The 13,053-nt window shown below is 39.5% G+C and overlaps 1 protein-coding gene across 1 annotated transcript in view; it reads left to right on the top strand.

The window, feature by feature from the left end:
* ADAMTSL1 (ADAMTS like 1) overlaps positions 1–13,053 on the top strand; it is a gene marked incomplete at its 5' end in the record, with an annotated part of 206,713 nt that overhangs the window by 101,485 nt on the left and 92,175 nt on the right. The window contains 4 exons of the mRNA XM_082497983.1: positions 1,996–2,046; positions 6,084–6,288; positions 7,520–7,667; positions 11,641–11,725. Coding sequence (XP_082354109.1) covers positions 1,996–2,046; positions 6,084–6,288; positions 7,520–7,667; positions 11,641–11,725 — 489 coding nt within the window. The remainder of the gene's footprint in view (positions 1–1,995; positions 2,047–6,083; positions 6,289–7,519; positions 7,668–11,640; positions 11,726–13,053) is intronic.

The raw sequence follows: 13,053 nt of genomic DNA, 5'->3' as shown, positions 1-13,053 counted from the left end.
ATATTCCTTATTGCAGTGAGTGAGAAATGGTTTGAAATCTGTTTCTTTCTTAGGCAGTAGATGCTTTTATAGTATAATTATTTCATTTCTGAACTTGGTACATTAATCTTTTTTCCAACCGCTCCTCAGGAAGATGGTGAGCTGGAAAGTGCAAAAGCCTTCAAAGTGGAACTTCAGCAACAGTGGTAGAAGAGTAAGGAAACCAGCAGATTCCCAAAAGCACGGGCAAAAAATACTCAGAAAAACTCCCCTTCCATCTTCTTAAAATTCTAGTACCCAATTTCTCAAACTTCTCTAGGCATTTACCCATCAAGCTAAGTCTGAAAAGACTTGTTCATTGGCCACACTCTAAATGAACCATTTGTCTTTTCCAAAATTCCCCAGTGCCAGAACTGCCTCTCCTAGACGTTTAGATTTTTGTGGAGACAGGCAGCTCGCCGAAGATGCAAATGTGCATACTCACGCAGAGGGATCCGGTGACTGCAGATGCTGCTAATCTTAGAAGGGGCTGTCTAGTCCCCATCACACACTCGCAGGGCTCCAGCATCTTCCTGTGCTTTAGCTGGAAAATTCCAGCACACTGACCTAGCGTTGACTTCTCGCTGTGAAAACACAATGGGATCCGTTCTCCTGTCGTGGACAAGCTTTGCACATAAAAACCCTGTTGACTGAAAGGAGAATAGACCCCTTTAGCCTTAGCATGACAAGACTCCTTTGAATGCTTACAGCATTTTTCAGTGAAGTGTGTTGAGCTTGGAGAATACTTTCTCCCTTCCCCCTCCTTTGCTCCTTCCCTGCTGCAGAAATCTGTAGCAACATACCTAGCACCTCTCAACTGTATAAGGCTCTCAAAAAACGCCTTCATGCTTTTCGGTCAGTTTCTTCTTTCTGGTTCTTGGGTAGGGACACATTTTTTATTTTAATGCGACTGGCATTCACTCTTTAATGCTTCTGCCCAGCTGCCCCATCCAAGTCACCTGTTGCACATTGACTTTGATGAAACTGATAGATGAGGTGCTCTGGGATCATCTATTTGATGTTAATAGATATCCCTGATAATTGGGAGGCAACATGGGTACAGTTACTCTGACTCAGAATCTACAAAAATAGGAAATTTCATACTAGCAATTCAGTAAGACCCTGCAGTTGCCAAGTCCAGTGATATCCATCACACACATAACTGGCATGATAATGATTCAGGTTATTACTAATTTTGATATACACTATTGCCTTCTATAGCCTTTAGATGTTATATTATTTAGATATTTTACCAATAATGCTACAGCAAACCAAGCCAACCAGTCACAACAACAAAAACAAACTAACAAAAAATCAACCTGACATTACTCTCCTCTCCGGCTCCTTCTTTATTCCAAAAAACCCCACATAAAGAGGCATGTTCTGCAGATAAGTGACATTGGACAGATTTAAGGTGGAGAGACAAGAATTACAGATTTTAATTCTTGCACTGGTATTTCCCAAATTTCTAATGCTGGCTTCTTGTAAAAGCAGACATTTTATCGGAAGGGCAGAAACAACCGTATAGTAGTTTAAAAGGGTTTTATCTAGAGCTTTCTGAAGCAGATAGAAGTTCCCCTATTGTCTTCAGTCACTTTGGATCCAAGCTCCAAGAAAGTATTAAGTGTAGAAATGTATTTTTTTTAATGGCAGATAGTAACTTCATAAATTTAAATAATATTTGGATGACCCATTTGGATCACTTGTGGTAATGGATTGCTTCTTAGTCAAACAGTAATATAGTCATAAGAATAAAGTAGTAATTATTGGTTTATTCTTTGAATGACCCAGAAACAGTAGGATCGGCACATAAGTTTTGTTTTAAATGTGATAGCAACTTAGGTCATACATCTTATTTGTTTGGGTTTTTTGTAATATTGTGTAAAAAAAAAAAAAAGTTGTATAATGTAATCATTTAGTGTTTATTTTATTATGTGTACCTTCTACTCAGAGGGTTGGCATTATTGTTCCTAACAGTGATGGATACAAGCAGATCATGCCCTATGACCTCTACCATCCCCTTCCTCGGTACGTAAAACAGTCAACCAGATGCTGGGATTACAAATACATTTGCTTCTTTTTTTCTTTTCTCTGTATTCGTGTTTTGCTCTCAAACTAAGTTAACAGATGCTGCCTTTCTCTTGCTCTGAACTCCTGTAGATTAACCTAGAGATGTTCAAGTGCTAACCTGTTGTTTTAAATTCTCTTGTTGCAGAACTGAAATTATATTCTAGCTGAAGCAACAATGCAGACTGATTAAGTGTGTGGTCCCTTTCTTTCTCTCTTTCCTCACCCCTCACCCCCACTCCCCTTTTCTCTCACACTTTTCCTTTTCATTTTCATTCTCTTCACTCATCTCTGAACAGGACAGGGGGCTTTCTAATGAACCATCAGACTTTCTATCTGTCTTCTGCGGTGCTGGTTCTTGCATGCTTATAAATAGTGAGATTTTGGGTTTAGACAGTATTAATGTTTTGTTCTGATCCTGCAAACCCGTGCTAGTGCCTTCTCCAGGGGCATTAATCCATTGGCTTTTCTAAGAAATCAGAGATCAGGGGAGGAGTAGGACCAAGGCCTGATTTGTATTATTAATTATCTCACAATTAAAAGGTGTTTAATGTAAGACTTGAGATTCTCATGGAAATAATCACACAAGTAATTATTCTTAAAGCAGCAAATAAGACTGGTGCTGATAAAAATGTTTGGTAGTTGAAGGATAATAACCTTTTGGTTTTGAAATACTGTCTGGACATGCAATAATATTGTGCTGTGTTTCCTTCTTCATTAATTTATTGTGTCATGGAGTATGAAATCACAGAAAGAACCCCCTAGGCAACTTGTTATTCTCATGGTGGTGAGGAAATGACCTCCCTCACGCTATGGTGAGGCCTAATGCAGAGAGCTTTCAGCATCAGTGTGCAAGCACAGTGCATTCACATTCAACAGTCTCCAGCCAAATCATGGACCCACCCCAAACTGTGGGTGAGAAGACAAGGAGGAGAGCAGCTTACTTGCCAAGCATTGTGGCTGCCATTTATGTTGACACACTTTATCAATGATCTATGTAATTCAGATTAGGCTTTTCTCTTCCTAGCTAAGTGCTTATGGTTATGTACACACAGTCTTTATCGCCAAACAGTCATGAGATACACTTATAAAATATATCCCTGTGTCTAATTACTTTTTTCTGGAAAGCACTTTTCTCTGTTCGTTATTTAAAAAATAAACAACATATTCATACCTCCTAACCTCAAAAATTAAACCTCTGTTAGTAAGGAATATAGAAGCTAGAATATATATACAGGGTTTAACGCTCTAGCTTTGAATAAAACACATTTTATTTCAATTGTGTACAAAGGGCATGTACATTGATAAAAGACAGAAGTATTTTATATCAGAGGATGATTCAGCAGTACTTAACAGTGGAGAGACTGTATTTAAGGAAAAAGCATCCTGAACTGGCAGCTAGGCAGAGACTTTTTTACTGCTGAAGAAAATCCAAAATAAAGGATCAAAATGCCCTGAGGTATTTGGCTTTCAGTGTTACTGAAAAAAAAAAAAAAATCATTCCCTGAAAATGATCAAAAGGCTGAGACTGTTTCTCAAGCTGTTCTGGATTATGGTCTCACCCCGTAACAGTCCCTTCACATCCACTCTCCCAGCCTCACCATTCTCCTTTAACCCCCACCACCACCATCAATTGCTCAGGCTGCAACTGCTCACTGGGACCTCTGCCCCCCTTTTTCCCTTTGCTGTTTCGCCACTGCTTCCCTTTCCTCCTCTCCCCCATTCCCACATGTGCTCCTATGCACCCACAAACAGGGCTCAGCCCTTCCTCCCTCGCCCCAAGAGGGAAGACACAGACACACGTCTCTTCTCCAAACCTCAGAGACAGCAAAAACTGAACAGACCATGAGGCTGACATGAGACAGGGCCAAGTCAGGGGCATGAAAAATGTCTTTCCTCTGAATCTACAGAGTTTAGGAAAAAAAAACAAAAAGCAAAACAAAAAAACCCCAACAACAACAAAAAAAACCTCAACCAAACCAAACCCTGTTTGCATTACATGTCTGAGACCTAAACCCAGGGACAGAGGAGAGCAACAAACACGCCAGGCAAAGTGGAGAGCAAATCTGGGACGGCATCTTTGCAAGATTTCCCTACTGCAGTCCCTCAGTCTTGACTGTTACCACAAAGAGAGATAGGTTCAGCCAATATGGTGCTTACTTTTAATGCACCACCAATTCCTTTCACAAATTCTTGGTCAACGTTGCATGGTTTGTACCTCAAAAGGAGCTGTGCTTTAAGAGCTGTGCAACAGAGAAACTTCACCTTCCTATCTTCCACTCAGACAAAACCTGAGGACCAAGCTGCTTGCCTAGATTTAAGCTGCTTGGTATTGCTGAGGTTGCCTAACGCATCTGGAAGCTTGTCCCAAAGACTCCAGGGAATTCCCTGGTGCCACGTTGCTTTTATGCTTGGGAAAAGCTGGATGAGGCGGGCAGCAGCAGTTTCTGCTCTTTGTGAGTTTCAGTTTGAGGCCTCTTCATTTAGATTAGTGGTAGTGAGAAACCTTAGGTGTATGCTGGGAAACTTGTTCAGCAGAGCCAAAGGTAACACATTTGAACTAAAAACATTGCTAAAATTACCCGTTCACGACATACGTCGCTTCTGCTGAGCACATGATAATGGGTATGGCACGGTATAAACATTGTTTCACCGCTTCTTAGTGATAAGTGGTAGAATTAATCAGTGGCTTTACCATTCAGAAAAGCTATTAACAAGCTATTTCACATTGAGTTTTAGGCATTTTCAGGCGGTAGCCAAGTCTGCGTAGTGCTTACATGTACTGGAGCTGATGAGAAAAAGATGGGTTGATATGATGAAAAATCTGAGGGAAAGACAAGCATTTTTCACATCGCTTAATAGTCTCAGTGATCTTGTGATTGATACTTAATAAAAATAATTCCTCTGTTTTAAGTGGAAGAAAAAAATCCTCACCTTTCTCTTTTTTCCTTCTCGCCTGAAAGAGGAAAAAGATGTTTTTTTTCTGCAAAAACAATTTTTTTAAGTCAAAAAATGAAAACTTATGACCGAAATAATTGTTTCAAACATTATTTTGAATGTCCTTATCAAAAATACATTTGCCTTTGAAAAAATAAAAAAAAAAGTTTTTGTAAAATGTTTACAGGTAGATAGAACATGCACACTTTTATACCATCAGGCATATACAGGATTATACAGGAATAGCCACACTGATGATGGTCCCAGATCTTTTCTGTGGCAATGGTTTGTATGTAAGTGGAAATACCAGACTATTTTATGTGGACAGACATGTACATGTATAAAACAATACATACATTATTGTATATGCATCACTGTAAAAAAAAGGCTTATTCTTGTAAGTATGCATAGCTTTTCAGAACATCCACATTGTTCTGTGGATTTGTCATTAAATTCTCAACTGGCACCTTTAGAGAAAACATGGTTTCTCAGCTCCTCTCACTGTCTCAACTGTAAGGAAACAAGGCCCTTGTGATTTATCCATCAGAGTCCATGTATTCTATCAGTATAGTCTTGTCTTCTTTTTGGTAATTTCCTCCCATATTCTTTTTTTTTCACTCAACTCAGTTGTTTCCCTGGAAAAAAACACTGCTGTTTCTCTGTATGTTCTTGCAAAAAGGAGCATAAGCTTCAGAGCACACTGAGCTTCCAGTAACAAAGATTCCTCAGAACATAACTCTGAAGATATGATATCAATTAAATAAAAGGAATTAAGTTAAAAGTATTTAGACTTTCTGTGGTAGTTGCCACTGGGTTAGTGGGAGAAAGGAGATTTCATATTACTAATCTGTGATTTAAAGACAGTAGCCATACGAGTCCTTTGCTGTTATGGCCATTTGTGAAAATATATATGAGATTAATTTTTACTGACATTAATCAGGAAAAAAAACACACCCTCCTGCAGATAGCAGTTAATGGATTTGGGGGATGAGGGGGGTGGGTGGGCAGCAGGGGTTCCTTTTCCTGATGCCACTCTGTTTTGTGTTTTTTTTTTTCCCCAGATGGGAGAGTACACCCTGGACTGCCTGTTCCTCATCTTGTGGAGGGGGCATTCAAAGCCGCAGCGTCTCATGTGTGGAGGAAGACATTCAGGGGCATATCAGCCCCGTGGAAGAATGGAAATGCATGTATACTCCAAAGATGCCTGTTGTGCAACCTTGCAATATATTTGACTGCCCAAAGTGGCTTGCTCAGGAATGGTCTCCGGTAATCAGCTTAGCTCTGTTGGTTTTGTATTTACTGCACTAGGAATATATATTAAATTATAGTTTAGTGAGCTTGTGGAAGTAGGAAAATGTGCTACTTTATTTCCTTATTACCATGACCTCTGTTTTAAATTATATTTGTCTAACTGCAAAGTAAATATACTCAGGAATAATGTATTAATAAGATTAACATGATTAAGGAGAATGATGGAAAAACAAATCAGGTCTATGATTTTAATTAGTGTTATCTACTAATAATAGACTGGGAACATAAATGAAATGCACAAAACAAAACCAGTAAGCACGTAATGGTATATCTTTATTACAACTTTTCAGCCATAAATTGAATACCAAGAATGGCTGAGAATTTTCCAGAAATACATAATGTCATAAATGACTCTGCTCTTCGATGCTTGTAGTTGTCTGTTCCCAACTCACCTTTCCTTCTGTATGAAAGTAAGTCTTTGAAATGTCTTTCTACGAAAGTAGAAATGTAGTTTCTGACCACCCCGGTTTCTCAACAAGTAAAATAGGTTTTAGAAGCTAAGCTAGCTCACCCACAAGTGAGGTAGTCCTGACTGATTGCGAAGTGTTTAGTGATTTCCAGATGAAAGCTGCTATCCAAGAGGAAAGTAATATTGGTAGTATCCACAGCTCTCCCCATTGGTTGGTAGTTTTGATCCTCTCTCGTGCAACCACTTCTGAAACAATTCTTACAGGGGAAAAATTGTTCCTTACCAAAAATAAATGAAAAAGCACTTAAGAGAGTGTCTGAGGGAAAAAAGCCCAAATAGTTTCCCATTCTATTTGGTGCCATGTTCCAAAACAGCTGAGTGTCACCCCTGTTAACCCATAAGCTCCATTACTTTGTCCAAGCAAAACCGAGTGGCTCCAGATGAAACTGACAGGGTGTTGCTGAGTGTATCCAATATGGGATGAATGGCCACAAGCCAAGTACCCACTGCTGAGAGAGTGGCACTGCAAGAGAAATACAGCAGCAAAATGACCAAACCAAGTAAATGTGCAGAGCAAAAAGGCAAAAATTTCTGTCAATTTTATACCTTATCCATAACTACCAAATATTATGAATAATATATGTTCAGGGTTGGGTGTTTCTGCATCATGTTTTGCCCTCTGATGTGCAAATATTTCTATTGCGTAATCGCCTTTTATTTATCAATCCTATGACGTATCACAGACACCTTTTTTTTTTGGTTTTTCTTTTTCCCCAGTGCACTGTGACCTGTGGACAAGGACTCAGATACCGTGTAGTCCTTTGCATTGATCACAGGGGCATACATACAGGAGGCTGTAGCCCTAAAACAAAGCCACACATAAAAGAAGAATGTGTCGTACCCACTCCTTGCTACAAACCCAAAGGTAATGAGGCAGAAGGATTCTCATAAATTTTCAGAGCTCTTCCACATTGAGCAGTTTTGTTTTGTTGCTGATAGCACTGTTTCCACCTTCACTGAGTTGTGAATTTACACTGTTAAGGCCTGCCATTCCCATTCCAGTCTTCCTGCTAGCAGCTTGGAGTGAATGCTGGCCCTTTCCTCCTTTTCGGGTTTTCACTGTTAATTTGTGATCTAACAGACCAAGCAATATAAATGTAAATTTGACCATAATGTAAGCAGGTTTGACCTCACTGTGTCTGGGCTAAATTTGCCGTGTTTTTTTAAGGGAATTAAATATATTAATAACATTTATGGTAGATAAATGTGACCATAATTTTAAAGTGCCTGTTCATAACTTGGAGCTTGAAATAGGTCAGAAGCAAGCATTGTATATCCCAACATGAGGTTCCGTCTACTAGCAAGGCTGCAAAATTTGGCAGACTGTTAGACTTGAAGCATCGTATAGCAAGGAGTACTCACAGCTTGTATAGAAATGTTTCTTGACTTGGGCCTCAGACAGAATAATACTGGGCTAAATCCCCCACACTTTGTCGAGAGAAAGAGAAAATATTTCTACAGCTCTTTGGAGGTTCTTATGGGGTGGAAGTGTTAAAAAAAGTCCTGGAGACTGAGTTGGACTAATAGGCAGGGGCCAGGTGCAGCAGACACAGGTATCTGACTGTTTCTACAGGTATATGAGTGTGCATGTATTTGTGTGTGTGTACAGCTCTGTTGATTCAACCTCTGTGTCTGTATGTTGACTAAGTTATGGAAACTTCTGGGCTACAGCAAAGCTGGTGAACCTTATTTCCCTAAACTGGAGACTTAAAACCCACCATAAGAAGAAATCAACTACTTTTAAGAAATTGCTACCCTGATACCTACATATCAAAAGCACTTATTGTGAAGCCCAGTGAAATAAGAGTGACTCGTAAGATCATGCTGACCCAAGATGGAATGGTGAAATTTTGAATTTTAATTTCTGCACTCAGTGGCCAATGATAGGTGCACTTGCCAAGTATCAAGATCCCAGTTTATCCGGGCCATGGGAATTCACTGTGTCTGCCAGCCACCAAAGTGGAAAAACCCAGACACGGGGCCCCTGGGGAGCGATGGCTATGTTTGTACCATATTTTGCTGGCCAACGTGAGCTCACTCCGTTCACCCTGCAAGATCAAAAAAAAAAAAAGGCCCTATAACTGTGTCAGCATGATTCTGAAGCCTCATACGGAGAGTCAGCAGGCTCAGGCTCAGTCAGTCAGTTTTTTATGGGACTTTATCTGTTTATGGTGTTCAGAGCACAGGTAAAGCAATATCCTGTCTGCCTGAAGCATACCATGTAAGCAAAATGCAGTAAGACACCAAAAAATCAAGTATTGCAAACCACCCACAACTGACTTCTGCCTAAGTAACCTGAGAAGGGTGCAAAACTAGCTAGGAAAGCTTTGCTTACCTGAGTCTGCCAAGCAGTCTTGTCCAATGGGACTTGTCTGGGAACAAAGTAGATTGCTGTTTGCTGGAAGCCCACCCTTGCAATACGGCAGTATCTTTACTCTGAATAAACTCTTATGCTGCCCTTCGTAGTATATACATGATTGGTTTCTGACTGTAGGCAGTTATTTCTTTCTTCCATTTTTTTCCCATGGGATGGAAAGCCTCATGCAAAGCATACAGTTTTGCTTGTGTTTAATTTTAGTCCTCATCTTGGTTCTGCAACGCTCTCACAGTTGTCCCTCCATAATGCAAATGGTAATGTTTGAAGACCCACGTACCTGAAGGCTGAATCATGTTTTCCGAAGAGAGTTGAGCCAGATGATATCCAGAGGTCTCATCCAATCCAAATTATTCTATTTGTCTGCTGGAAGTTTGTCCTTTTTATTTCAGAAAACTAGACTTAGAAATTTAGACCAGTGGGGGTAGCGAAGTACCTCTCTTCTATTGAATGTTTTAGTCTTAGTCTGCTTTTTGCTTCTGGATCTGGATTAACATAAAGCAGAAAAACAATCTTCCTAGCTGACTGAAGCAGCAAGACAAAAAATTTGGAATTCCTTCTTTTAAAACACTGTGCTAAACAGAAATAGAAAGCAAGTGTTTCATGTAATTTATTTCATTTTAGTTTATTCAAGCACTGACACACTTTATCTTACACCAATAATGAGGAAAATAGGATATCCCTGGATTAAGTAATGATTTTCAGTTTTAATAGAGAAGGTGTGTTCATCTAATACAACTTTCTCTATAATATAGGATTTAAGTGTTTTTCCTGGAACTGTTTTTTAAAAGGAGAGATTTTACTTTAATCTCCAAAGGTAAAAATTCTTTCTTAGCTTATGTTAGGAATGCTTTTTATTCATTTTTTTGTGAAAGCACACTGTACAACACCAACATTTCTAATCCTCTAGCTCATTTTACAGTGTAGATGATAATTAACTATACCTCTAAATAGAAAAGTTATTTTAAAAGTCACATAACAGGCAATGGTACACAAGAGCTTTTGCTTTTTACAAGCACTTGCATCCAAGCAAAAAGAGCACAGAAGTAAGATCTGGCTTTCCAAAACCTATAAAACAAGCTGCAGAACATATAAATAGAAATATCTCCTACATATTTTGGATAACAAATGCGGTAAAATATAGATTAAACTAAGAGCTGTGCTGGCAAATATTCATCCTTAAATGGCACTAATAAATATGTTAGAGTAGAAGCTTGGCAAGCTATTTCTAAAGAGAGGCATAGTAACTCTATTACTGTCCCTTTTTCCTCCATTAATAAGGAAATTTTCTTGACTAAAGTTGCAGTAGCTGTGAAATCAAGTTGTAAGTTGTGTTCCTCTGTGATACAACTGACAGATGGGAAGTTTCATGCCTGTATGTGAAAGTTTTGCTGTTACGCATAACAGAGTCACAGAAAATTCCCCACTATCCTGAATGGCATTAATCTGCTCCCATTCACGAGTACAAATCTGTGCATTTTATAAACCCGAAAGGCTTAGGTGATTTGTGAATTGCAGATAGGTCTGTCCCTGGTTCTCCTCAGTGATCTGAGCCTCAGTCCCTTTTATTCAAGTTTTTTCCCCTGATCCAAGCCCACAACATTTTGTTGAAGTGCAGTGCTCCTTCCCAAATTATAGTGCCAAATTTGCTCTTGCTTTATACCCCTGTAGAGCTAAAACAGCTCCACCACCTTCAGCTCAAATACTCCACTTTGACACCGCATGAAAGCGGAGTTTGGCTCACGAAGCGGCATTGGCCCTGCGCTCCCAGAGCAGAGCAGCTCATTACACTGTGCGCACATCCTGGACGGGAAGAAAAGCAGCTCTACTGTTTTCCATCAGAAATGACAGAAAAAGTATCAAGCTCATTTTTTTTTAAATCCACATAGCTGATGAACTGATAAACTTAAAGTTGAAAAGTATAGCTGGGCCATTTTATTACGGTTTCTCTGTTTTTCTGTGGTATCACTCATCAAATCAGGGTTTTCTTCCTTTTTGTAATCTATCAAAAACAAGCTTAATGTATCTTGTGAAGTTCTAAAATTTAAGGGTAAGCAGAGGGATTTTATACATTTTGCCTTTGCAGTGTCAATGGAGGCCTGTTACACTTGCAAGATTCCCTCCAAAAAAAATACTTTCCAAAATGACTATTTTTACAGCCCAGTTGAATAGTACGCAAAGTGACTTAATTTGTCTTTCTGGCTTTAGAACGCTGTAGCCCTTTTAGCTGCAACAGCAAACTGTCTGGCCATATAACCTCGTAAGCGTTATAGGCCAGGTGATGAAGGAGTTTCTTTTTCTCTCTCCTGCGCTCCTTTCTCTCTCTTTCTGCTTTGTGCTTAGCCTCCCTGTGGGTGAAGGCACACACGCATCACAGGCATGCTCGGCAAGAGGGGGGAGGCTGGCACGCGTAGCCGCGCTACGGCATGCTTCCCATTTTCACATGCTTCTGTTTGTTCTGTAGAGAAACTTCCCATGGAAGCAAAGTTGCCATGGTATAAGCAGGCTCAAGAGCTGGAGGAAGGGGCAGTGGTGTCTGAAGAACCATCGTAAGTCTTAAAAATTTGCTTACCACATGTTCTCATGATGTGGGGGTCTGGGGCTTGCGCTGACCTGACACAATCTCTTGAAATTGTATTTGGCTTTCACTGGAGTGTAAAGGCTCAACCCAACCCTGTGGCAATCAATGGGCTTAAGACTGTGTCACACTTAGATATGAAGAGACAGAATTCAAATCCGCAAATGTGGGTTTGAACAAATATATACATGCTTTATTTAAGGTCATTTACAATAATATTATAGCGAGAGTCTGTCTACCTATGTACTTACATGTTCCCACTACCACTGTATCTCTGCAGCTTGGAACCTTTATTTATTCTCACAATACCATTGTGATGTAAGAGGTAAGATACAGTGATGTATCTGTGCCTGTACCCCCAGGAAGAATGTAGTAGCAGCAAATAAAATGAATTAACTTTAGCAGAAAAGAAACTAGAAACCTCAGCCCTGTGGTTTCTGTTGCTTTATCATCATTCACCTCATCATGTCAGGGATTTTCCTCTCCCTGCTTCTCTAGCTACTTCATGGTCTTTGCCCATCCACGTTGGCAAGATGGATCTCAGTCAACACCTTGTACCCCGTTAATAGCTCTTCCTCCTGCTGCAGACCCTCTTGGATGGCAGGTTGGCCTATGAACATACATTGACTGTCCCCTCGCATTAGGGCTGCCTGAAACGATGGAAACTACATTTGCCTCCTAAATACATAAAATTAACTCAGTATATCCCTTAACTGTAACTTTTTCCTTTTTTCTTTTCCTATTTGTTTGTCTTCTGTTTTGGGAAAAAAATACCATTGTGTTAGAAAGAGGTGGAGGGCATAAAATAGTTACAGGTAACGCTGAAGGAAAAAATATTACAATAAAAAGCTGGAAAAGAAGAATTCCACCTGCTTTTCAATAAGAAAATGTGACTGTATGTATGAGTTTGACCTGTTGTAGCCAGGTTCTTCACACAGTGCTATTGAAAATACAGTTTAGCAGTTTCTGCATGTGCTCCATTTCATTACTAGCAGGAGAGTAGAAGTTAGGAAAATTAAGTGGTTTAACAAAACCCTCAGAATTTCATTCAGAATTATTTTTATTGTTGTTTACAGATAATTAATCTTCCTTAGCCCAATAAAATTGCAATGAAAAGAAAGCTGCAGTAAAACTGATGTACCATATAAACCTTTAGCAATGAGGCTGAGAAATTGAAAATACTGTTATGATTATGTTTGGATTTTTTAGTCCGGAACTGTGATAAACGCGTGCTATAATTGTAACCTCTGTACACAGCTTTAATCAGTATCCAGTTCCTCATGGCTGAGTCCATGGCAT

The sequence above is a fragment of the Vanellus vanellus genome (assembly GCF_965231255.1).
Source record: "Vanellus vanellus genome assembly, chromosome: Z".
In the NCBI taxonomy this organism is placed as follows: domain Eukaryota; kingdom Metazoa; phylum Chordata; class Aves; order Charadriiformes; family Charadriidae; genus Vanellus; species Vanellus vanellus.
This window is presented reverse-complemented; position numbering and strand designations above follow the sequence as displayed.